This window comes from Sipha flava, unplaced genomic scaffold, assembly GCF_003268045.1.
Source record: "Sipha flava isolate LNK unplaced genomic scaffold, YSA_version1 49_pilon_pilon, whole genome shotgun sequence".
Classification (NCBI taxonomy): domain Eukaryota; kingdom Metazoa; phylum Arthropoda; class Insecta; order Hemiptera; family Aphididae; genus Sipha; species Sipha flava.
The window spans coordinates 748,117-775,869 of NW_020273360.1; the positions used below are offsets into that span (position 1 = coordinate 748,117).

The window sequence follows — 27,753 nt, forward strand, 5'->3', positions numbered from 1 at the left end:
CGTCGTCCTGCTACACTTTATTACATAGCATAATGGGTTGCATACTTAGTGGACCTTTGGCGTACATTTAATTGACTATTTAGAAAAAATTCTGGCGCAAATTAACGTTTAAATATTCTTCATTACGACTACTCCCTTACCGTCGTATTATAAAAATTATCCATTCAAAATCATTCATATAGTTTTAATTTTTCGATTATTTAAACCTCCTTTGAATTTGTATGTTTAAAAACCTTTAACAATACAATTATCTTTATTTAATTAAAAGTAGCAACACTGGTTACTTATTTTTTCGTCTTTAAATTGAATATTGCTGACTTCACCATTTTCGGAAATGGTCAATTTTTTTTCGGTTCTAATACGGTAATACTATCAAGTAAATCTATATAATTGTACATGTACATGTTCTAATTTTGACTGCTTACAACCAATTTCTTGAATTATTTGTTAACCCTCTGTATTGTTGGTTTGTATTATTTTGTTTTGCCTTCCCGTTTTTAAAGGGGATTTAATTTATTAATAATAAATTCAGGCACATTTAAAGCGCCGGCTAGTTTATGTAAGATCAGGCTCGCTTACCATTGAATCAATTACTCTTATTGTTGTTAACCAAAACCAAATCATAAGCTCAGTGGAGCCGAACTCTATATTAAGGTAGGGCCTTGGCCCGACATCTTTTGAAAATTTAGGATGGGGCTGCTTCATATTGGGACGATGTTTGACTGTCAGACCGTGTGAAAGTTCATTACAAAATTAAAGCCTACTCTTCTAACGTCTCTAACTACAGTATTTTGTTTATCTATTGTGTGCACTAAAATGGTTAATATAGGTACCTACAAGGTACTAGTAAAATTAAAGACATTTAATCAGCTATATTTACTTGAATGGTTATTGATTAGTGCGTAAAAATAATTAAGTATTTATATTAATTAATACGTATAAATATATAATGATAAATATTAATTAGTTTTTATACAGAAATAAGTTTTCATACCTAACCATCAAAAATATTACTATACTATTAAGTTTAATAATAATTATTTATTTATAATAATAATAATCATCCGAATCATCAAATACTTTAGGTCAATCACTTTTTGAGCTTTTTAAATCAGTTATGGATAAAATTGGATTAGATTGGAGTAAAAATTTAATTGGACAGTCATATGATAGTGCAGCAAACATGAGGGGATCATATAGTGGACTTCAATCACATATTTTCAAAGAAAACCCGAATGCTCTATATATTTGGTGCCATGCACATAGATTCAATTTAATAGTGTTATCTGCTGTTGACTGCTGTAAAGAAGCAGTAGCTTTATTTGGTAACATGGAAAAACTATATTCTTTTATTGTGGGCAGTAAAAAGACATCGAATATTTACAGAAAAAATCAAAGTGAATTGTATCCAAAGAAACAATTAAAAGAGGCAATCAAAAGAGTCGGGTCTACTAGATGGATGTCCAACTCATTTGCTCTATCTACTGTTCTTTAAATATTAGAAACAATTTTAGACATGCTTGAGCAAGTAAAAAATGTTGAAAGCCCAGTTGTTTTTAAAACTGGTAGTGAGTGTTATGGGTTACAATCATATTTTCAGTCATCACGTTTTATACTAACTGCGTTTATATTTAAACATATATTTAAAGTCATGGAACTTTAAGTAAAATACTTCAATCCCGTGACTTGGACTTAATTGACAGCAGTTGATTATTTAAAAAAGGTGGAATAAAAAATAACAATGATGCGTACTGATGAACAATTTAATACTATTTTTGAAGCACAACAATTTTCCGAAGAACATTTTGGTGATTTTAATATGAATAATTTAATGTCATTTAGAAATTGAAAAAGAAATGTAGTTCGGCGTTCAAGTGAATTCTGCTTAGATGAATCCATTGGAAGTCCTAAACAATACTATAAGATATCAGTTTTTTTTTTTAGTAATTGATATTATTCTACAACAACTTAGCGATAGATTTTATAAAAATACCATATTTGTAATGAAAGATATAGGTTTATTATCCCTAAAGCGTATAAAAGAAGTTGGTCCTGTGCCCCAAGATGCATTCAGTAAAATGTGTGATGTCTATGTAATTAATCAAGAGTCTGTGAGAAATGATTACATACTATTGAAAAGTGTTATCAAAGATTTAGATCTCAATTAATTGACAAAATTACCAGCTAAATTACATGATGACTATGAAAAATATATAAACGGTTCAGATGAAAGTAATAAATAAGATGAAGAAGAACGGCAAGATTTAAACAATTTTGGAAGCTTAAAAAACATTTTTGAAATAATTAATATTTTGAATATTATATTTGTACACAATAATTAAAATAAGTTTAATATTGCCTACTTCTAGTTGTACTGTAGAAAGAAGTTTTTCCAAATTAAAAATCATTAAATCAAGACTGCGTTCCACTATGAATCAACACAGATTAGAAAATTTAATGATTATTTCTTACAAACAGGATATAAACATAGATGTTTTAAAGGTAAATATTATAGAACATTTGTATTGTTCTTTACTCAATTATTAGGTATAACAATTTATAACATTATTAATAAATTATAAACCTATGACCTATCTACCTATATAATTTTGTTTGTTTTAGGTTACAGATATATTTGCAAGAAAGACACCAGTATTAACTAAATTATTAACATTTTAATGTTAATATTTGTGATTGTGTACCACCATGATTCTTTGCAAAAAAAAAAAAAAATGTTTACCATACATTTTGTTATTTCATTTTTGTATTTTATTTAAATAATTTCAAAGTATATGCATTTAGAATATATAAGAATATATATTATCATGGGTGTTTTGGTGTTTATTACCTAATTATAAGGTTAAATATTCTTGTTTGGTATGTTTGATATTAATTGTTTGTTAATATAATTTAGTTATAGGTATGTAGGTAAACATGGATAAATTTAAACGTTTATATGTGTATGTTAAAATAAAATAGGCCATAGGGTTCTTCAGAGACAAACCCAAAATCGTCTTAAGGCCGACTTGGTTGATGGGGAGTTCAAAAAAGTGTAATTTAAATTAACTTTTAAAACTGAACATCAATATATTTTGGGTGAAAATCAGTAACCCACCAAGGTATGTCATTGGGGCCGATACTTAGATATTGTGGCCTTTTCAAATATTTTTCGCCCGACTAAATTTTTAAGACTTCGGCGCCACTGTATAAGCCGCGTCCAGACCAAGAAACATTTGTCGTCGACTTTGTCAACAATGTCGGCGACAAAATGTTTTTAACAATGTCACCGACAAAATTTAAAAACAGGCGCGTCCACAACAAAGTAACATATTTGCTAAACATTTGTGAATTAACACATGTGAATTAGTCTTGGTCAAATTGTGGAACGAGAATGACGTTGCTATTGCTGCAGCTACTTGCGTAATTTTGAGTTTGGAAACGAAAAAGACATCCAAAAAGAGGTATTGGGTTCGTCCTAGAAATACTAGGTTTAGCAAAATAAAAATACAGTGGAAATAATTTAATGACTGATCTTAAACGTAATGACATTGGTCTATATGGAGAATTAAGGTAAAATTATAATTTTTACAAATTAAAATATCAATTTATCTTTATAATTTATTATAACTTAAACATTTTTAAATAATTTCTTATGTAGGTGTAATGGTAGTTTTAAGAATTTTCTACGTGTGTCAAGTGCAGATTTTGAATATTTAATAAATCTTGTTGGTCATCGAATAAGTAAAAAAAGACACAAATTATAGACAAGCTATTCCGGTAAAAAAGAGATTGGCAATAACACTTCGATTCTTAGCAACTGGGGATTCATATCACAGTTAAATGTACGTTTTTAAAATTTCAAAACAAAGTATTTCGGTAATTGTTCCAGAAGTTTGTGAAGTATTGATTGATGTTTTAAAAAATTATTTAAAGGTAAATCGATTAAAATAAAATTATAGCCATGATAAATTATTTATGTGTTAAATAATAGATAATATGTATAATAATAATCATATTTTTATTAATTAAATTAAACAAAGAATCTTAACAATTTTTTTAAAACAATAACGTAAAAAATATGATAGAAAAGAAAAAGCAATCGCTTTATAATAAATACTTACACAGTTAGTAGAAAAACAATTTTTAACGAATAAATTTAAAATAAAAGAAATACATTTTACTAAATATAAAATTAATACGTTATTGCATTTTAAAATACATAAAAAATATTTTTAATCAAATCATAATCATATTTTAGAGTTTTTCACTAAGCATAATGAACAATACCTACTTATGAATAGATACAATTTTTTTTTTTTAATTTCACAAAATTAATAAATATTAACAAAATAATTAAACATGTACTCACTTGATAAAAGTTTATTTAATAATTAACATTTTAATATTTCATCCATACTACTTTCTTTACTCATTGTAGGCGTCGGAGCATTATAACTTAAGCTTGAACTTGCTAAAGATGTACATTTTCTGTTTTTATATATATTTTTAAGTGGCGCACATTGAGGATAATTATAGTTGAATGTTTGCAATGATTGTGAATAAGGTATATTAAAGTTATATTGCTGAAGAGGATTGTTATACTTCCCTAATTCTGCATGATACAAAATATTGTTGATCAGATGTTGTACTGTGCTTTTAGAGTAGTCTGTTGGTAATTTTCTTATTTTACAAGCGACAATTTCCCCAAAAACATTATATTCATCTCTTTTTTCTTGACTGTTGACCATTGATTTTATAACTTCATATGCTTCTTTGGCCTTTTGATTTTTTTTTCTTTTCTAATTTTTTTCTTATTGTTACATTTGGCGGTGTGAATATTTTGCCAGAAATTGAAGTTGTATCACTAGAATATTCTCGCTCTTGATTTTCAAAAATTTTATCTTTGCTCGTTTCCATTGTTCTACATTTTTCGGTAGAGCTTTCATTTATGACCTGTTAATAAAAATTATAAATAACTATAAATTTTTAAAATTTAAATTTCATTATGTTTTTTGTAAATAGTATTCATTTAAGTAGTAAAAAATAAATTGGTAAATATAAATATTAGATGTGTGCAATCATATAATAGTAGCGAAAAAAATTGGAAATAAAATATATGTTAAAAATGAGAATAAAATATATAATTACAATTTTAAATATTTTAATTTATTTGTTTAATCTACTTCATGTAATTTTAATTTTGAAAATATTTTAATATTACGCCAAATAATGAGTATGAAAATATTTATTCAATTATAATTTAATATAAAATAGTGAAATATTGTAAAAATATTATTTTTAAGATGCCAATGACAAAGGAATAATGGCAGCTCATTGCCCATGATTTCAACCAGCAATGAAATTACCCTTTTTGTCTCGGCTCAATGGACGGCAAGCTCATTATGTTACAAGCGCCAATAAATACTGGGAGTGAATTTATTAATTATAAAGGTTTTTTTAGCATTATACTTTTTGCTGTTGTCGATGCTCATTACAATATTACATACGTAAACGTTGGATGTCAGGGTCGAATATCTGATGGTGGCGTGTTCGCAAATACTACAATCAAAAAACTTTTAGAAGAACAAAAATTAAATTGACCTGAATAAAATGAACCTTCCTGGAAGAAATAAGTTCGTGCCATATGTTTTTATTGCTGATGATGCCTTTCCTTTGAAAGAAAATATTATGAAACCGTATCCTGATCACAAGATAAAGGTTCAAAAAAAAGGATATTCAATTACCGATTAAGAGTAGTTGAAAATTCATTTGGTATCATATCAGCAGTATTTAGAGTGTTTCGAAAACCTCTACTTTTAGAACCAGAAAAAGCAAAACTTATAACTTTAGCATGTGCACATTTGCACAACTTTTTGAGAAAAAGTACTACATCTAGATCAAACTATACACCACTGGGTAGTTTTGATCAAGAAGATTTGGAAGGAGGTATGATAATTCCAGGTAATTGGAGAAAAGATAAATTTAATTTAACATTTATAACAAGAATACCAAGAAAATTATCAACAGCTCCGCAGTAAATCAGAGATGAATATTGTAATTTTTTTCAAACACCTGATGGTAAAGTGTCTTGACAAGAAAAGTATTAATGATAAAATAAAATAGTATACATTTCTCAATATTAAAATTTAAAATTACTACTTACCCTTCGTGATAATTCTTATAATTTATTATTATACAGACGCAACGTACACAACACACCAATAAATGCGCGTTTTTCGATTTACTTTATTCATCATACTATTATGGTCATTATAGGCATAATGAAAATGTTAAATATAATCTTATTTTGTAAATAATTTACATAGATTTACCAATTAAACAAAAATCGATGATCCAATAATCGCTAGAGGCACGACAGGTTCCGTTTGTATCATTATAGTTATTACTACAGTCTATAACAGCGTTTCCTAAACTGTGGTCCGCGGACCCTTAGGGCTTCGCACGTATACCGGAGGGGGTCCGCGAAAGTAAATTTAAAATTTACAAAGTATTATTATATATTATTGTTTCTTAATTTTTATTTGTACTAAGGAGTCCACGATCATTTTTATTATCTTTAAGTGGTCCGACAGAAAAAAAGTTTGGTATTTCAAATCATGTTTCTTTAATAAATAATTGACTGCAAGAAAACGTTATATACATATATTTTGGTCTTTTATTTTTTGCTTAACATGATCATTACTCATTACAAACTGAACTACGCATGGAAATCCTTAATGTAACTAGATTATCCTGAACTTCATGCGATGACACATAGAAATTGAAATGTGTAGTCAATTTTGGGACCCTTACAGTACTTCGCATACAGATTAATAATTTACATTAAATGCTCAATCTAAATGTGTCTACGTATGGAAGTCTTTTTTGTGATAAGTTTTTAGTGATGCTCGTGAGATGGATAATGGATATAAAACCAGGAGGTCACATTTGAGATTTAAACAGAATATCACATATTAGTGGAAGTCACACTATTGCACACCGGGTGACATACAAAAAAATTTCGGGCTTCGCTTATATTTTATAACACGTTTATTACTGTCACATTGACAAAAAAATTTAATCAAAAAAAAATAGATCATGGTTACTTTTTTTTACGTCGGTATTCTTCAAAGACTTGTTTTGTTTTCACTATTCGGATCTACATCTTAGGGACATAATTTACTAATTTATTATTATAATTTACCAGGTACTCCACCGCATAATTTACAGTTGAAGGTGGGATCGATCATAATCATATTGCGGAATCTGAATCATCTCAAACTATGCACCGGTACGCGTTTGACCGTCAAGAAAATGATGAACAATGTGATTCAAGCGACGATCATCAAAGGAAAATTCAAAAGAGATGAAGTCCTTATCCACGAATTCCGATTGTTCCAAACTGATCTTCCATTCCAATTCAAGTGAATTAAGTTCCCCGCTCGATTTTTCGCTTTTGCGATAATAATCAATAAATCGTAAGGCAAATCGTTGGAAGTCTGAGTGATTAATCTCGAATTTTCAAGTTTTTCGGACGGTCAGCTGCCATTTCATGTGTTGGCGAACCGTCTACGTTGTTTGTTTTGAAATTAAACGAAAAAAATTGTTTATCATATCGCTCTCTATTGATTTCGGTTCCGTTCTAATAAATCAAATTGAAATTTAAAAACTACATGTGTTTTATTATCACTTTGGAGTTTATCTGAAGGCGTTAAATTGGGACGAGACGAAGTTCGTCAAGTCCGCTAGTATTTATATAATTATTTTGATCTGTACTATAGGTTATTAAAACAACGGTTTTAATTGTCAAATATATTTTGGATTGTTCGGCTAACTAAAATATTTTTAGCCAAGTGTATGTCCACGACAGTTCACCGAGTTTTTCGCAGTTAAATCACATACCTAATATACCTAATTAACATAGCGTACTTATTCACGAGTAATGTACACTCATGAAGTGGTGCACGCAGTACGGCGACGTCGGCTGTTGACTAGTTCCTTATCCGTTTCTTTGAGTTTCCAGTTCATAATAATTATTATTGTCAACTGTTATGTAACTTTTGTATTTGTAAGTTTTCGTACGTCGGTCGCGAGATTGAGTCGCCCTATTTGTTGGTCGTTATTGTGACATCACGTATTTTTTTTCGTTTTTTCTCTCGTCATTGAGACTTTTAGTATTATTATATCTATTTCTGTCTGCCATTGAGGCAACATAAAATATTTGTTTTTTTTTTTACGCCACTGTGGTGGATTATTAATTATTATTATTATTTTTTATACTGTGTCTGATTGATACCATATGCAACTTTAAAGTTACCATAAACAAAGGCCGTCTGATTACCAAAACCGTCTGTGAGTTATTTCATTGTCGTGTTTCGTGTCAACCACTTATCTGCGTCCGATTATGTCACTTGGGCATTGACATAAATCCGCCAGTACTCGGAGAATGTGTGTGAGGCCTTCCAGGTTAATCTGATGTCAATCACCATCGTTACCGTTATCCTGTCTAGTCAAGTCATCTTTGTAAGTTAGTTTTTAAGTTGTGGCCTGATTATTTAATTTTAGTATTTGTCCGATTTGTGTGTGAGCTCTGTGGTTATCGCACCAGACCGATTCAACCACAGAGACCTCCCCACCGATAAATAAGCTCTTATTCCTCTTTCCCTTGTATAATCAATAAATTGCTCCGTTCCTTTATCGTCGTTGACGCCGTCGCCGTCACTGTGTCACCACAGCCGCCGGCCATTATCGCGGAGTCATTCAATAGCCATTATGTTGCCTACACAAACGACACTCTGTGTAAAAGTGCCTACACACGACGCCGTAAAATATTCATAAAATCTAGTCATTTTCTACTTTTTATTTTTTTTCTAAGTTATACAATTACGTTAACAGTACCTAACCTAGTCGTGTACACGAAATAAAATAGTTAAAATCTAAAAACAATAACCACGTTTTGTATTGAACGTATTGAACGTATAAACAATGATTTAAATATTCATTAATACATTGTTGTTGTCGTAAACATGTTAACATTATACCGACGACGTGGTTCGGAGCCTTTTATGCAAATCGGTCGACCGACATTTATTCTTGAGCACGGAGGCTACGGCTTGAACGAGTATGCGTCGGGCGGTAGCCGAGAAACGCATACGTCGCGCACGGTCCACGAGCTGTAGTAGAGTATACTCGAGGCGAACACACTGTCGTCACTCGAACCACGCAGCGGTATTGCGAGGATGGTCAAGGAGCGCGAGGTGCTAGTTAGCCGGGACCGGAGCACCGGAGCAGCCGGCGGCAAGCCACGGAGACGGCGGCGGAGCGACGAATGCGTGCTAGTGCACGGACTGTGCTCCACGGCCATTGCTTTGACCGTGTTGCGCGCGATATCGGCCACCGTCGCCGCGGCTGTCCGCACGTGCCTGCACAGCCTGTACGGCGCGTTCCCCGTGGCCAAGCTGACCACCACCCTGACGAAGACGGCCGGCGGCTTGCTTCCGTTGCTCAGCGGATGGACGTCTTCAGCAGCGCTGTACGCCGCCACGCAGTTCGGACGGAGCAAGGCCACCGGGCAAGGCCACCGGCCCGGAGCCGACCGCTCCAACGCTGAGGAACAGCGGGCCTACGGCCGGTCCAGTTCCGACGACATGGCCGTCGGTGCGGATCAAAGGGCCCGTGACCGCACGCGTTCCGACCGACGTAAGGACCGATCACCGGCCTGGACCGATCGCGTTGCCGTTACTGCTGATGGTGACGCGTGGATGCCGCTGTTGCAGGTGGCGGGACGTGGCCTACAATCGTTCCTTCGTAGCGGCCGCGGCCACGCGACTCGTTCCAGCCGTTCACAACTACGGTACTGATCAGTGGCACTAGGTTAGCTTATGCGCTGCATTGTTTCACATCCATTGTTTGTGGGCATCTTTTTTTTTTTTTTTAGTAAAATGTACACATTTATAGTGGCGTATTTACGAGGGGAGGGGTCCAGGGGTACTAGACCCCTCCCCAGAACCTCTCCAAAAAATAAAAAATAAACTAAAATTCTTACAAATTAGCAGAATTGGCTATGTTAAACACCCACAGGGAAATTGAAATTACTGTTGATGAAGTGATAGAGGAGTTGGCCAAAAAATCGAGACGACTGGAATTTATTTTATAATAATACTTTATAATATATAGTGCTAAATACAAAATATACATATATAATATTACATAAAACTATACGATTATTACATTATATATTTAGTTCAACTTCCTCCAAAAACTACATAAGGACGTAACTATTACAATATAATATATAGTTTATATTAATTATGTATAAGCTGTGGACCCCCCAGAAAAAATTGAAAATACGCCACTGCACATGTACCGTGAACAATATTCAAATCGAACATCGAATCCATCGTTCGTATAGTTCCAATAATTATAAAAATTTTGAATATTTAACCTCTGGACTTTTTTTTTCTTTTTCTGAGCCTCTTTTATGAAACACTTACCTTACACATCAATATTATTTATATGATACTGATACTATAAATATATAAAATAAATACAGGTAAAAGTTTAAAATGTTTTACTATAAGTAGTATGAAACAACTTAAAATGAAAAACACTTATTGGAATTAGCCATCGACATACGAAAATAATTATAAAATTTCTGTTCTCAGTCAGGTTTAAGTAAAATTTTTCAAAACGTTTTTCACATGATGAACTATTCTCTAAAACAGCATTTTCGATGTACCAAACGTTTCTTATAAACATTTCTAAACCAATAAAAAATGAGTGGAACACGTGAATCTATGATAACAATTATGTGTTGCCTGCCGACAGTGCTAGTCAAGTCCATGCATGTCCATGCATCAAAACCCGTACGTGAAAAAATCGAATCGAATATTGTGCCTGTGTGACCTGCTGTCTTGTATTCGATAAAATTATCTGCGTGAAAAAATCGAATCGAACAGTCACGGTCTGAACGTAACCTTAAAAATAAATTAAGTTAACAAAACACTAAACAGGTTACTAGTAAATAAAAATATTAAATTATTAAATATTATATTATTTAATTTAAAAATACTGTTTGGTACTAATTATTAACGAACAATGAATAATTATTAATTATTGTTTATAGAGTATTCTAATATTAGAATCACACTATCATCACCATCACAAAAAGTCGGAATCACGGTCTTAGAAGATTCTATCTTCTAAGACCATGGTCGAAGGTCAGAACTATAGTAAAAATAATAACTAATAATCTGTTATTCAAAAATTCAAGAACACCAACTTAGTATATTTATAAACAAAACTCCACGTTTGGTACGAGTATTTTGTGAAACAAAAGTACATTGGAACACGTATTTTGCGGAACAATATGCAATATTCCACTAAAGTGTATATCAGACAAATGCTTATCACTCGATATTTGTATAAAATTCAAAAATTGATAATGATTCTCAATTTATTTTGAAATAAAAATGTGTTGAAATTCTTAAATATTTGTTATTACTTATTTCTACAATTATAACTAAAAACACGTTATAAAACACTTGGGACACTCATTTGTTATTCAGGGGACGTAGTATTTAAGCCCCTGATGTATTTACAGAACTGTTAAGTGGTATTCGTTAAAGCGTTGAACTGGATATTTTACGTACAGGCACGTGCGTTTAATGATGAATAACGATTTATCAAAAAACACTTCCAGTCCATCAGTGTTTGTTCATCGAGTCGAATTGAATTCCCTCTTCCTATCACTTAAATTTAAATTATTATTGAATATTAAATAAAATTACGGTCGATTAGTATAACAAATTATATTTGAAATTCATTTTTAGGAGTTAAAAAGATCAATACTTTCAATAAATGAGTAAAAAGATAGTAATAAAAAATCTAAAAATTCATATATTATTGTATTTAAATTTATAAATTAGGTACAAGATAAAATATCCAATTTTAAATAATCTATTATATATACCCATGTATAAATGCATTAAAATATATTTATATTATTACTTAATATATTATAATATATATAAGTTTAGAAATATATGGTTGAAGTATACAAATCAATACATATAAAAATATACTATGAAAAAAAAACAATAAAAAATTATCTCACCACTTCAGATCTTTAGTAAACATTTAAAACTATATATCTAAATTTGTTCTGCGAAATACATTTGAATTTCCTTAATAAGAAAAAAAAATCACATTTAAAACAATTGACAAGAAAATTGTACATAGTAAAATAATTATTTATAACATTCATAGAAGTAATTATCACTTATAAAGCTGCACAGAGATTCATAAATAAAAGTAGATAGGTGGGGTGCTGTTAAATATCTTAAAATTAATAACCGGCAGTTTAATTTTTGTAGAATTTTTAATAAAGTTAGGTACATTTAAGTGCTAGATTTTAAATCCACATACTTTAATTAAATAATTAATATTAATAAAATCATTTATAAACACAATCAATAATAACAAAAAAAAAAAAAGAATCACAATAAATCACAAAAAAAAGACACTTAACTTTTGTATTGTTTAAATATAAACATTAGTTTGTGTTATACAATAATAATATTGTATAGGCTTTGGTTTTTTTTGGGTTAGGTTATCTTTTTGTGAACAGACATAGCTTCTTTTGACAATATTATTATGTTAAAGCTAAACCCAACTTAGCGAACATCATTTGTTTCCGCAGTCTTACAATTTCCCAGTACATATCATTTTCTGAAAAAAAAAATGAGAATATTAACAGAAACAATGGAAACTGATATTGCATATTATTGTTGCTGTAAACACATCACTCTATGATGATTAAAAAATGTGAATTAGTGCAATGTAAATAATAATTCGAGCTGTGCTTACACATAGTAATTGTCAATCATCTACTAATTATAATATTTTTATTTTTTTTTTTAAATAACTAAGCTTAGTACTATATTATGAAAAATGTGGATAACTTAAGTATAGTATAAATTTACATACTAATTAAGTAATCATGTCTTGCATGCTCTATGCTCTCTTTCTTTAATTAAAGTATGGAAAAGTCTAAAAATAATTAATAGCAAATAACAATTTAGTTAAATTAACTATAGTTAATTTATTAACTTAAAAGCAAAATATTTTCAGTTTTAAATTACTAAAATGTTTTAATTTTATTTTTACACTACAAACATTTTGGTAAAATGCCTAATAAAAATATTTTTATATTATTTATATATTAATATAAAATAACATAAAATATAGTGTAAACAATTTGTTCATTATGTATTTTCATTGAAAATAATAAGAATTTTGCAAATACCTGTGTAGTTAATTTTACAGTTTATTCGAGGATATTAAAATTTGATTTAAAGAAAATGATTAGAATAATAAAAAACTATGTATGGTAAATTAAAATAACAACTTTGATTAAGTATGATTTATGTGATTAAATCTAAAACTACAATTAAAAAGCTATTGTTATAAATTTGGTACAACTAAGAAATCTATACAAAATAGAACATAAAGAAAGAAATTACTATTTAAAATAAAAGTACATAAATTATATTTATCTAAAAATCTACGTGAAGTAAATTAAGGATGATAATTTAAAAAATGAATACAGTATTAATTAAAAGCTATAAAAATAATATGCATATATGTGTGTTAGAGTGTACATATTATTATATTACTAATGTTAAGGCGTAAATCATTGTAATATTAGAACAAAGTTATTTTACTATATTTTTAAATGTGAAATATGTGAATAGTTTGATGTTCACATTGATCCGATTACATCCAATAATCCATCTTGACAATAATACAGTATACTTTTAATGGTAGATATTACTCCTGCAGTCAAACATATTATTTGAGAACTTTAAAATGTTATTTTTTAAGTATAATTTTCATCTAATACAAATTACGAAATACTTTCAATTTTCTTACAATTTATTGAGTAATAATAAGTTTTAACATGATCACTGCATATTAATTTTATAAAGATAAAATTATTATTTATAAAATATAAAATATTTTAAAGTAGTAAAAACATCTTTTAAAAAAATGAACACATTCAAAATATGAAATTACTTACCCTAATTATTCAATATTTTTATTCAATTTGTCAAAAATAAAATATGAAAACTTTTTTCTTATAAATCATGACCAATAATTATTAAAGCGATAGGAAAAATTAAATTGAATTTATCAACAGAATAGGATATCTTATTTTCAATTTTTTTTACTATTTTTATCTATTATAAAACTATTTGAAAACTTTTAATTATTAATTTTCTTACACAATATAATTGTTTTAAATCATGTATCTAATAATAAAATAGGAAAATAAAATGTTAACATTTATTTTGCATTGATATTTTCCATCGAATAATTTAGCATGATCAAAAATACAATAAGTAATGATAAAGACAAAAAAAAAACATTAATATGATTAAAAACTTGTAATATACATTTTAAATGAATTGTATGCTATGTAATGTGAGCTTTAAATATGAAATATAATATCAAACAAGACACATATTATTTTTAGTTATTTTAGAGACAGATTATTTTCTCTTTCTCTTAACAACAAAATATTAATCTTCATTAATCATTAAATGTTTATTTTGGTAGAAAATTTGTGTTAACTTTACTACCAGAACAAATGTAATATTGTGTAATGAAAAAACAATTTAATGCATAGATTATTAATTTTATGATTTATGAACTTCAAAATTATAATGTATGCAAATAAAAATGGCATATGAAACAATATATAGTTAATGATACATGAATACACTTAAGGACCTTTTAAAAGTAATACAAAATGTTTAAATTTTATTATTATCAATTTTATTGTAAATAATTGTAAATACTATACTAAATAAGAATCATGTTTTTTAATTAGTTAACCAAGAATATAAGTTTCTCGCTATAAAAGTTAAAATAAATTAAATACATTAAAATATAGATGCTATTAAACAATGCAATTATCACATTAGAAATAGTTGATAGTAATAATTTTTTATTATTAAAACATTAATCTTTAATTGTATTAGGTAGTTAATATGCCTATCCACATATTAGCAATGAAAATAAATCTATATATCGTTATCTACTATTCTATTAAGTTACTACTTTCTTCTAATTTTAGTAATTTAAAAAACTTAAATTTAATTTTGTACAGAAAAGGTATAAAATATTGATGCAAGCTCAAATAAATTTAATATTCATATGCTACAAACCTTGACTTTTGACAAGGCCTCTTTGAATGTATCTCAGATAGTTGAGGAAATCACATACAGCTGTAATCTAAAAACAAAATTAAATTAAAAAAGTGCATTATTTAATTCAGTTAAGTTTTTCAATTTTCATTATTTTATTTAATTATTTAAATATACTTGAACTTAATTTTTATAGTCGAGAGTAAATATTATAAAAATAATAAATTTATTTTCCTGAAGAATTCTACTTATTCTTATAAACTTTAAATACTTTTATAATTTTTTTTTTTTTTTATTATTTCTATTATAACAACAAAAAGTATAAATATCATGATCAAAATGACTTTTAAAAGTTTAGAAAAAATATTTATAACATTTATATAAATTTTACTAGTTAAAATATTGTATAACAATGATGAATATGTTGAATATTATTTTTATAGTTTTTAGAGTCGTGAGAATTATTTGAAAATTAAACAATACTAAACACAAAAAAATGTCTAAGGATATACAATATCTTTTTAATATATGTTATTCACATTTAATAAAATTATTTATTAATATAGATTTAAAAATCTTATCTTACCCAAGAAATGAATGTATTACAATGTAAAATGTTGATAATACAATATATGAAAAATGTATTTTTTTTAAATACATTTTACATTAAATATATTTCAAAATATTTAAATAATACTAAAAATACAAAACTTACTCTATTTCGACAAATTCGAGATATACAAAAGCATTCACCATCTTCTCCTCCCAAATTCATTCGATAGAGACATAACATTGGTAATTCCATTAAAGCACATTTTCTGTCACATTCAAAAAAAAAAAAAAATAATAATAATTATAAAAATAGTTGCATACACCTTGATAGTAAAAATTTCATTATTATTTATTAATTGAATTACTACTAACTTCAATAATAAACTATTAAATATAAAACCATTGTCTTACTTTGGGAAATGAGACTTAGACTTATCCATAGACTCTATAAAAAGATTTCCAGATTCTATTGCATGTCTTACATCCATTGCTAGAGTAGAATTGTTAAATTCTAAACATTGATCTATATCTTCTCTATATATTCTACTTATAAAAGCATCTGATTTGTCCAAAGTAGGAGATTTCATCCATAGTACAAATTCTCGATGAACGTTTGGATCTACCTAAAAATTTTAAGGTTAAAATTATATCTTATATATGTGTATATAAATGTATTATTACCTCAGCACTATTGAACACATCTAATGATTCAGTGCCTATTATTGTTTGATTAGATTTTTGTTTAAATGGAGAATCTGGTGGTGAATTTTCTCTACCATACTTAAGATTATTATGTGATGGAGATCTTTTATGTTTACGATAAAATAGTCCAACTCCACTTAAACCTCCTTTAAAATAATAAATACATTAAAGTGAATTTCAATATAATTTTATTTATTGGTTTTATTATAAACAAACATTTTATTATATAAATAAAATTAATATATATATATATATATATATACTTCAATGTTACTACATGGATAAATATTTATCAAAGTTACTCATATTAGATATGTTTATACAAAAACAATTAATTTAAATAACAAAAATCGGTTTGAAAGTGTATTTTTCACAAATTAGTTGTTATCTTATGGTATCTTACACTAAATACTACATGAAACATAATTATCATTCTATATATTATTTTAAACAATGAAAAAAAATCTAAATATAAAATATAAAATTAAATCTACAATGAAGGATTTATATTTAGACGAACCAGTTTTCAGAGTTCAAAAAATAGATATAGAAAAATTAGATTAAAGTTTTCATGAATTTAAAAAAGAAGATTTTACAATAGTAGTCATAGATACAAATAATGGAGCTGCAATAGCTCTTGCCATCAATAATGTTATAAAACCTAATAATGCTTTGCAACAAAAATAGCATATTGGTGAGTAATATCATACAAGTAGGTACAATATGATAAAATAAATAAATCTTAAATTTTATTTTAGAATTTTACAAAGTAAATACCGATTTATACAATGTTTTACAATTTTGGGTCATTGATTTAGTGACCCATGTTTATTTAAAATGTTTAATGTAGATACTATGTGGCAGATAAATATTTTAACTACAGCTCAACAATACCGTGACCAAAGATTATCAATATCTATTGCTAAATGATCATTTGAAGAAGCTATACTCAATGATGAAATTTAAATTATTAGTATGGACTATACTAATTATATCAGTGCAAAAATAGCTAAGAATTTAGGCAGGAAATGTATGGTTAAAAAACATTTTAGTGAATATAAAGATGATAATGGATACTCTTTGTTTAAGAATACACCAAAACAGTTTAATGCAGCGTTTCTCAAACTGTGGGTCGCAAGAAGTTTTATTAATTATACAGATTGTAAGAAATTTATGTTTTTTTAAATTCTATGGACTATAGATTATAAAACTAATAGAAAATATTTAAATATTAATAATAATAATAAAAAATACTTTATTATTATTATTATTATTATTATTATTATAAGGTAGTAAAAAAGTAATAAAATAGAAAAAATTTGTTTTTTGAAATTATTTTTATTGATTCTGTAAATGTAAAACCATGGAGTCACGATAGATTTTGGGAAGAAAATTTGGGTCGCGGTCCTAAAAATATTGAGAACCACTGGTTTAATGATTCAGTAAATATATTCATTTATAGAAAAAAAGTTATAAAATAAAACATATTTAATTATTTTTTTTTTATAAAAACTTTTAAGTGTAAAAATTATTTATAAAAACTATAAATATATGATATTTATATAGATATAAATCAAAGATTATTAAACTATATATTTGAGTAATTATGTGTAATGTAATCTAGTTTATCCTAGAATTTGGTGTAAAAGATTTGTTAGTAACAAATAACAGGTTTATTCAGAGACAAATTATTATAAAACTACCAAGAGCAACCCCACTCTTGTCCAAAAAAGAAGAGTCAGCGTGCATCTATGTGGATAAATTAAGTAGATAAAATATACTATAAATTTAAAATTTACAATTTACAATTAATCTACAATGCATTGTAGCAGTGCTAATAATTACGTTTAAGTAATCTGTGATAATATCAATTTTATAGGTGGATAGTTTTATGAAATGTGCTCCTTGAATTTTTTAAATTTAAGCCGACATCAAGCTTATTAATTTATTAATACTACTTGGTGCTGAATTAATACCTGGCATTGAAATACTATCTTCTCTAGATAGATTTGGATGACTTGGTGTAGAAGTTAGTACTAGAGTTTTTAATGCTGCCACTTCAGCCGATAAAACATCAACCTTCATTGAAGACTCTTTTAATGCTCTTGTAGCAGCTGCCTGGCGTAAATTTGCTTCTTTTACCATGTTATGAGCTTCCTATAAGAAAAAAAATTAAGTTGAATTAAAACAGTTTTAAAATTTATATATTAATTCCTTACTTGAAATAGACTGGCTGTTAGTTCTTCTAATTCTGATTCAACATCTGCACGTATTCTACTTAAGCGTGTTACTTCTTCATCTCTGAGTTTTAAAGTTTCATTAGCTTTTTTTAATTCTTCTTCAAGTCTAGCGAATGCATGTTCTTTTACTTCATTAACTGATCTATCCCAACTAGATGCTGATGATTCCATTCCACTGTCAATATCAGGATCAGGAATTGTAGAGTCTATGATTTGAGTTTCAATTGGTTCGTTTTTGTTAACCATTCGTTCACTGAGCAAACATTCTTTTATCCCAGCATAAGAGGCACCGTTTTTCGTTACCAAACAATCACCTTTAATGGTAGCAAAGCAAACCAGATGTTTTTTCGGAGATAATATTAACTCATTATCATTGGCCATTTGGGAAGTTTCAGGAACATGAAGAGATTTATCAATGGCATCAGACTCAGATAATGACTTGTTCATGACAAACTGCTTCTGATTATTTTATACAAACCTAAATATTAATATAAACTAAACTATAAAATTGTTACTTAACACTATAAGTCCTAAATAAGGATGTATTATACTTAAATTTATAAGTAAATTGAAATCTTCCTATAACAGAATTAATAAGAAACAATTCATTTTTCTAAAATACTTAATGTTCACAATGCATTTGAAGTAGGACTGCTTATATTTTTCATAGCATAACATTATAGGTTCGTTACTGAAAGGATTAACAGAAATAATTTTTTCATTTATATTCTTTAAAAATTACTTGAAATAGATAACATACTAGTTTAGAATGAAAAACAATTTAAGACATTTTATTTTTTGTTCAAAGTTTTAATTTTAAACGTTTTAAATTAAAACTATAAAACTAATGTTTTGAAAAAATGATTTTTTAAAAAATGTTTAGTTTATTATTATAAAATTTTATTTTAGAAAAAAAATTATTATGGTTAACAATGTAGTCACAAAAATATGATAATTATTAACAAAGAACAATGGAAATATTTTTTAATCAATTGGAAAATAATAGGAATAAAAATATAACAAAAAAAAATAATATTTATTAATACATGAAAATTAATATGTGAACATTAAATGTACCTATGTTTAAATATTTAATATTTAGAAAATTGGATTGCGTTCATCTGGTTGACCATGATAAAATCAATAGTTACAACAGCCAATTTCATTGATATGAGAATATAGAATGAGAATAATTTAACAACTAATGGCAAATAAGCTTAATATTTATTTTCCAAGAGTGTAATAGGTACCTATTAATAGTCACAATTTAACATGATGCACCAAGTAGAAAGTGGAAATCCACGACTATGTAGGTACTACGACGGTGGCAGCTGTTTTGTTGAAAAAGTATCACTTTCACCTTATATTATTATGAATCGTCAATCAGTCTGCATTGCAGTTTGTTGACAATAATGAAAAAGGGATCTCGCGGAAAACAGCACACGCGCAACAAATTTCGGGAAACATATGTCGCACGGGTTTCACGGTAATGTTTAACGGGCAAGGGGCCGCGACGACGGTCAACTGCGCGAACAATAATAATGATTATTAGTCATTTACGGGCGTAACGGGCGAACCTTACGATAAGAAGAGTAAACTCAATGGTGAAATCCGATACTCACACGTATTGTATCCGGCCATGGTGCACCGCTGTTCCGACGGCGAAACAATAACGAAACAATCGGCCAAAGCGTTCGTCCGCAGACCGTCCGACGTACAATTAACTCGAACGTGCACCGGACAACGGATTGCAGTCGAATTTTTTATTTTCCAATAATTTTCATTGGAATTGATCATGTATTTTTTGTACAACGGTAAACTATATACACAAATAACGTAGGTATAAAATATTATCGCAGTTAAATTAAGCAATAGCAGTAGAGTGACAAACAACAATAACACGGACACGCTCACACGCACAGACTGGCTTGACCCTGATAACGACGAACGATTTATCATGGGAAATGATTTACGAATTATTGTATTTTTTTTTTTTTTTGCTTTCGGACCGCCCACCGTAACGTTGTTTCTCTGTTTCTCGCGCCGTGTTCGAGCGGTGAAAGAGTAGCTGGAAGGGGAATCGACGGTGAACGCTTGCTGCAGTGCGTTCCCAGAGTCGCGCTCAAAATATCGGTTTGCTGTACGCGAATCCGAATCATGACAAAACCGTATGTATGAAGTCCGCTAGGGCTTGGCAATATTCCCCGTGGTCTTGCAATGCCCTACTTGCAATCTCGGATCTCAAATAATACACGTTTGTAGAAAGTGTAAGCATTTCGCCGCCCCCATCCCCAACCGTACTGAGATATTCTTATTATATGTGCTCAGCACATACTATGTACGGGAGAATTCAAAACTGTTCAAAACAGAGATCTTTCGTGCGTTAGAAAGCCACAGCACGCTTCGTTCGCGATTAACTTTTCCTATTTCGTTACACACTTTTAAACAATACTTATTATTCGTATAAAATCAAAAATAACTATCTTATGACAATATAATATGGGCAGGTATACACCATTGCATAACTTACGTATTATAGTAAAAAACAAACTTTTACAGAAGATTTTTTGTACATTTGTGTAACGTAATAATATTTTATAAAAAACTGTATTTTATTATTGTTCTCGTAATGACATAATGAATCAATAGTCAACGCTCTTATCAGTCAAGTATTTTTACCATAATATTAAAAATATACTATCGTCCTATGTATGCCAGGGTGCGCTATTGATGCCCCCCTGAACGTCCGAACAGGAACGAATCTGAATCCTGTTTAAGGGGGCAAATAAAAATTTTATTTGTATGACTACATATCTATATTAAAACTATTAAATAAATCTGTGATAAAAAAAAAGCATAATGGTGAGTGGGTGACCGCCACGTCTCCCTCTATAAATCCATCCCTGCATCCGAACCACTTCTTGAATTTAGCCTGACTATCTTTTTTTCCGTGTAGTCTTGGCTCTCGCAGTAAAAATGATATTTATATTTTTCTTACGTGAGCAAGATATATAACTATAATAACATTATACTAGTTGAATCGAAGGTGGCACGAGTACGGGTAAGTGCAGTGACGGATTAACCAATAGCCTCACGCTCGAGCCTAGGACGGCAATTTCTATTTATTCGAACAAATAACTTTTCTAACACTCGTCATTCGAAAATATGACCTTTGAAAACATGATATTCGAAGACATGATCCGCTCCCATTTTTAGGGGACAGCCAATTTTTTATGTTTTATTTTTTTACTCTCAAACAAAAATGAAAAAAAAAAATTATTGACATTCAAAAACTCATTAATTTTGGTATCAGAAAATTCGAAATTTAAGCCAAAATCGTTTTTCAAAAGTTTTTCTCACTAATAAGACGACTGAAAATATTAAATATTGATATATAAACTGATTGACGATAATATTGTTGGCGAGTTCGCGAGTAAATATAAATCAATTTATCGACGAAAAGATATGATTATTTTCAACCCATATTACACAATATACGTATATACTAATTGACATAGTGACAGTCGTAATCGTAATGATATTATTTAGGTTTATTATTATGACTATAAATTTATTGTGTTTAAACACATGGGTAAGTACCCATCACATTATTTTTCAATTATTTTTTATTTTTATTTTACTGTGAACATCCGAACACATTGGTCACCCTCGCCTTTTGTAGTTTTCTATACCTTCTAAAGACAGTGGCTGTTTCTCTGCAGCGTAGTTCGAACAATCACAAGTACAACTTTATTTCTTGAAGGTCTATTAAATTATTCGGAAGTATATATTATGATATTATTGTAATCAACCTATATTGTATTGTACTTATTAGATACCTATAAGTACTTGTACTTATTAAAATAAAATATATATTATAAAAATAATAATGTATATAATATATTTTACTGCATATTTTTGCGTAGGCAGTGGCGTAAAAATGAGGGATGGGTTCGGTATAATTCTTCCCGCCCTTAGGACAAAAAAAAGATATTGTCCAGTTTTGAAATTATTAAAATAATAAAATGAAAAATATACACGTCACGAAAATAACACAACGTGTGTATAAAATCTAGTAGTCATCAGTTCATGGGCGTATTTTAGAGGGGGTGAAGGGGCGATCACACTCCTTGAATTCGTATTTAAGAAAATAATTATATGTGGAGATACACATTTCAATTTTTTTTAATGTAGATCATTTTATAACGAAATCAAATTATACGTGGCTATGAATACCGAATTGGACTTTTAGTCGGGTCCATATTTGGTGAAAAATCAAATAAAATACAAGCGTAACTTTCAAAACACAGGTGTTAAAAAAGAACTACACAAAAGTCGATTCTATGTAGATCCGACATTAGATTAAAAACAAAAAGCCACAACTATTAAGGATTCACCTGATTTAAATATTATCAAACACTTGTACATTTTGATCCTGAATTAAAGAAAAAATTTGATTCCCCCCCCTCCCTTAGAAGTAAGTCTATATACGCCTCTGCATCCAGGGTTTATTTTAGACCTATCTCGGGGGGTATCGTAAGTTTCCAAGGGAGTATGCCTTAGAAGTAAATAATTAAGAGAAGTGAAAGTATTGTTTTAAGTTCAATTTATAGGTATTAGATAGATACCTACGAATTCGTAGATTCTTAAAAATCTAACTTTGGTTGATTATATGTATACAATATTTGAATTAAAGTGTAGAGTAATAATTATTCAACCATAGTACCTTTGAACCATGTCTCACTCCTTGGACGGCTATACCCAATTACCGATTTTTGGGTTGTAACCAGTGGCGTAAACTGGGTGGTGCGAATGTGGCACTTGCAACACCACATCTAAAATTTGGTGGTGTAAAGATATGTTTTTGCACCACCAGAAAATTAATGAAATTTGTATACCTATAATATTATTTTCAAGAGCCAATGAAATCAGCATACTAAAAAAAAAAATTAATTGTTTTTTTTATTGATATTATATTAATAAAGGTTTTACTGCTAAAATAATTCAAAATTTATTTGTTATTTAAAGAAATATATGGGAAAATATTTAGTTTATTGGAAAGGATTTTACTTAGGAAATTGAAAAATTGGTGCGTTGGAAATTATAAGTTAAGAATATGTCCCTGCACCACCAGAAATTGGATCTAATTTCCGCCACTGGTTGTTACAGTACTTAAAAAAGGGGGCGGTAATCACTGACCCCTTCAGTATTAGCGATTCAACAGAAATTGTTCATGTATTGTATTTTATATTCGGACACACTCGCTAGCCGTAAGTATAATATACATGTCCGTATCTACAGTGACGGTGCTAGAGTTTGCAAGGCTCTGGGTAAAATAAACGTTGGGTCTTATAATTTATATTAATAAAATATTTTAAGTTCAGTTAAATCAGAACCGCGAGGCCTTAATTATAATTTAAGGTGCGGGGCCCTGCCCCTATTGTCAATTGTCCTTATTGCTCACCCTATCGCGCTGTCCTTGCGTATCTATATGTGTTTCAGTTGTTTTAGACGGCTGTTCTTTTAATAAACCGTAAAGCTTTCTATTTCTAAGTTTTCGGCTATGATTCCGTTCACAGTTCATACACACACATGCACATATATATCCTCATATAATTAGTGAATGAAACCCACGGTCTTGGTAATCAGTTTTTATGCGAGTATGAAGATAATTTAATGGCATCATTAGGTTGTTCGTGTCTAATAACATAATTGTGATTTCAAAAATACCAGCGCATATTATGTAGGAAGGTTCAAAGATATGTGAATTTTGAAATGTCTCGGGTACACCGAATCACACATCCCGGAGTAAATATCATTGTTACGTATATAGAGTCATCGTCCATTGGACTCAGCTGGTATATTATATTCGTCTACAGATAAATAATAAAAATTATAAATATATGTGTACATATTATATAATACCTAAAGGTATTATAGGCATACCGTGAAACGGTTCATGTATTATATTTTGTACTCGTTCGTTTTTATAATTGCAACTAGTATAATGACACCAGCACCAGCATTCAGTAAAATACATATATATATTTGAGTATAATAGCCATATACGTTTTATAATCTGTAATTCAACCAATCATATTTCGTAACTATGTACCCATATAATTATATTACAATCGGGTCTTCAAAGAGACAAATTCCATTTCGTTTTGAAACGTGATGGTTATAGAATAACATTGAAGATTACATAACCTTTTAACACGTTCGATTTTTTTTATCATCACGAATAAATTAATTAATGAAAATTAACATTCATTCATTAATTTTTCTCGAATTTCTAGTTTACTTTTGCATAAATACAGAGGTCAAATAATAATCAATAATATTTTAAACTAATTTAAAAATTGTTTTAGAAAGTATGTACAGCTATATATGTGTCATTCTTATTATTCTAAAATACCTTCAATTTTATAATAAAATTCTTGTACTATATTGTACCATAATTGTAACCTATTGTAAGATAATATAATTATTGAACAAAAATATTCAACAGTTAAAACTATAGATATTTTTTTCGTTACAAATGTAAATTCTTAAGTTGTTCTTTGTCTTAAATGTTTAAAAAAGCTCATTTTCCACAAAGAGGGTAACAGTAGTTTTACCATCCCCTTACTCTCTTCCCTGGATGATATCTGAAATACGTCACTGGGGGATTAAATTATATATATATATATATATATATATATATGTATATATATATAAAATGTATAGGTATTACATATGTTACTTTTTCAATTCTTATGACTGTACTATATTAATTATATAGTTGTATGTTTTGAACTAGTACTTTTATTATTGTACTTAGTTAAACGTATTTAAAACTCGAAAAGTAGAAATTTTTTTGATTCAACAAATAATTATAGCAGGATTATACGAGTATGTCTTATTTTTTAAACTAAGACTAATATTAAACACAATAAGATCTGATACTTAACTAATGAAAGTAAAAAAAGTAAAAAAATTATATACGTGAATATGTAACATCCGGCACGGCGGTTTTTTGTTAATACACTGATTTCAAGTATACCTACATGAAATTAGAAATTAAAAATCTTGACATTTTTTTGGTCACTATTACAGATATAATATATATATAAGTATCTATATGAATCAATAAAAAAAGGAAATTAAATATAAGACTAAAAAAACTGTTGATTATTTTCCGTAATATTGTATAAAATAGTATTATAGACAGACTGGGGTCGATTAGTCGATCCCTAGAGGAATATAGACCAATTATAATAGAAATTAATTTTATCATTATAAACCTATTTATCAATCTGATAATTTTTTTTTATTATCATATTTATATATTTATAGATGTATATTTTTTTTTTGGTATTCAACTCTTAAGGTTGATTTTGCAATTAGATATTCGCTCTCCAGTTTTCTTTGTTATCAGCTAGCCTTTTTATTTCGGCATAACTTGTTAGTCCAGCTTCATATATACATGTTACAGTCAATATGGATAATTCGGTAATTTGCAAAATGCCTAGGCATTATACAAAATGCCAAAAATCACTTGGCAATATACATAATACGAGCTTTGCCTAGGTATTATGTATAATGCCAATCGTGGAGTAGGCAATATGAAAAAATCTAACAAAATTGGATATCCCCTATTACCAACGACTTAACTTATCGTTTATCATAAATGTATTTTATAAAATACCTAGGTTATATGTAAAATAATATGTTTTATTTACTTTGTCTAAAATGGGTCGGCAATTTGCATAATGCCTAGGCATTTTGCAAAATACCTGAACTATCCATATTGCCGATAACATATATACGTATGTATATATATATATATATATATATATATATATATATATATATTAAATTAATAATATTTGCAGATTTTTTCTACATATACACTCTTATGTAATAATATAAACAAATAGGTGTCGATTGCCATAAACTTCAATCTTTGAATGTAACTCACTTGTTAGGAAATATTGGTGACCCTTGACTTAGAATATATATACAAATTTATCATTATAAATATTATAATACCTACCAGTACAAATTATATGCAAAATATTTGAAATTCAAATGATAAGGTTTAAGACAAAGAAAATAAATTAGTATACTTTTGGCCAGAAATTTGTATGACATACACAACATTGGATGAATAATGAATAAGTTGAATTAAACTACGTATTGTCGAGTTAGTGAACGAAGAAAAATTAAAATTTCACCAGTACAACGTTTAAGTACAAATAGTTGATGATTTTCATTTCCAAGTACAAAATAAAATATACATAATGTATCTATGAAATATTTCTGTAGTCTGCAGAATAATTTAAAAATTAAATTAAAAATATTTAAATAAATAAAAAATAAAAATTTAATATTTAAATATTTAAAGTTAAAATATTCTAAAATCAATGTTTACTGACTTGCTCATACAACAAAATAAAGATTATTAGAAAAGTATATAACATGTAAACACTACCTATAAAATTAGTTACTATAGGTACTAACTACCAATAGTACTACTAATATAATTAATAAACATTTGACATGATGCAGTATCAACTGATTTAATACACCTAAATAAATAAACATATAATGTATTCCTATAAACAACATTTTTTTTGCATGCGGGTTAAATAATACTACCAGTCTGATAGTGTACTTTTATAAATTATCCACTTTCTGTTTTCACTTTAGAATCACTTATATATAATTAATGAGTGTTTGTAGTAATTATGTCTTCCGAGTGTTTAATATAGATTATTAGTATTTACTACTACGTATATACCTAACTATATTCACTCTTAAAATTGCATATATTTTTTCATAATATGCATATATATATATATATATATTTGAATATTTTCTTAAAATAAGATAGTTGTAATATTGGGATTTATATAAAGTTAGATTTAGGTTATTTGTAGTTATGTAATTAATAATTTTAATAATTAATGTTTAAGATATACAAAAAGTATTGTATATGTACATTGTAAATACTAATATTATATATATATATATATATATATATATATATATATATATATATATAT

The 27,753-nt window shown here is 28.3% G+C and overlaps 2 protein-coding genes across 5 annotated transcripts; one reads left to right on the forward strand and one right to left on the reverse strand.

Annotated features, from left to right (window-relative positions):
• The first annotated feature begins 9,099 nt into the window (after nucleotides 1-9,099).
• Nucleotides 9,100-10,079, forward strand: LOC112690323. The gene has a single exon (XM_025564306.1). The coding sequence runs from the start codon at nucleotides 9,240-9,242 to the stop codon at nucleotides 9,858-9,860; it is 621 nt and encodes a 206-aa protein (XP_025420091.1). The 5' UTR covers nucleotides 9,100-9,239; the 3' UTR covers nucleotides 9,861-10,079.
• A 2,515-nt stretch (nucleotides 10,080-12,594) lies between these two features.
• On the reverse strand, nucleotides 12,595-20,644 carry LOC112690339 (guanine nucleotide exchange factor for Rab-3A-like). Of its 4 annotated transcripts, XM_025564338.1 has the most exons (9): nucleotides 20,326-20,644; nucleotides 18,683-19,181; nucleotides 18,440-18,620; nucleotides 16,443-16,609; nucleotides 16,173-16,384; nucleotides 15,925-16,027; nucleotides 15,231-15,297; nucleotides 13,725-13,836; nucleotides 12,642-12,729 (listed from the first exon to the last, which is right to left on the reverse strand). In XM_025564338.1, exons 2-8 carry the CDS (start codon nucleotides 19,148-19,150, stop codon nucleotides 13,763-13,765), a joined length of 1,272 nt encoding a protein of 423 aa, XP_025420123.1. In that variant the 5' UTR covers nucleotides 19,151-19,181; nucleotides 20,326-20,644; the 3' UTR covers nucleotides 12,642-12,729; nucleotides 13,725-13,762. The 4 variants fall into 4 exon arrangements, with proteins under 4 accessions (XP_025420122.1, XP_025420119.1, XP_025420121.1 ...); XM_025564337.1 differs by lacking the exon at nucleotides 13,725-13,836 and having other exon boundaries at nucleotides 12,595-12,729; nucleotides 18,683-19,162; XM_025564334.1 differs by lacking the exon at nucleotides 13,725-13,836 and having other exon boundaries at nucleotides 12,595-12,729.
• Nucleotides 20,645-27,753: the final 7,109 nt, after the last annotated feature.

Bases quoted from the DNA above. Each gene is read 5' to 3' on its own strand.
- LOC112690339 (XM_025564337.1), bottom strand. From the start codon at position 19,150: ATGAACAAGTCATTATCTGAGTCTGATGCCATTGATAAATCTCTTCAT. The intron at 18,621-18,682 runs GTAAGGAATTAA...TTTTTCTTATAG, and splicing joins TAACAGCCAGTCTATTTCAA to GAAGCTCATAACATGGTAAA. The intron at 16,385-16,442 runs GTAATAATACAT...TAAAATTTTTAG, and splicing joins ATGTGTTCAATAGTGCTGAG to GTAGATCCAAACGTTCATCG.
- LOC112690323 (XM_025564306.1), top strand. From the start codon at position 9,240: ATGGTCAAGGAGCGCGAGGTGCTAGTTAGCCGGGACCGGAGCACCGGA.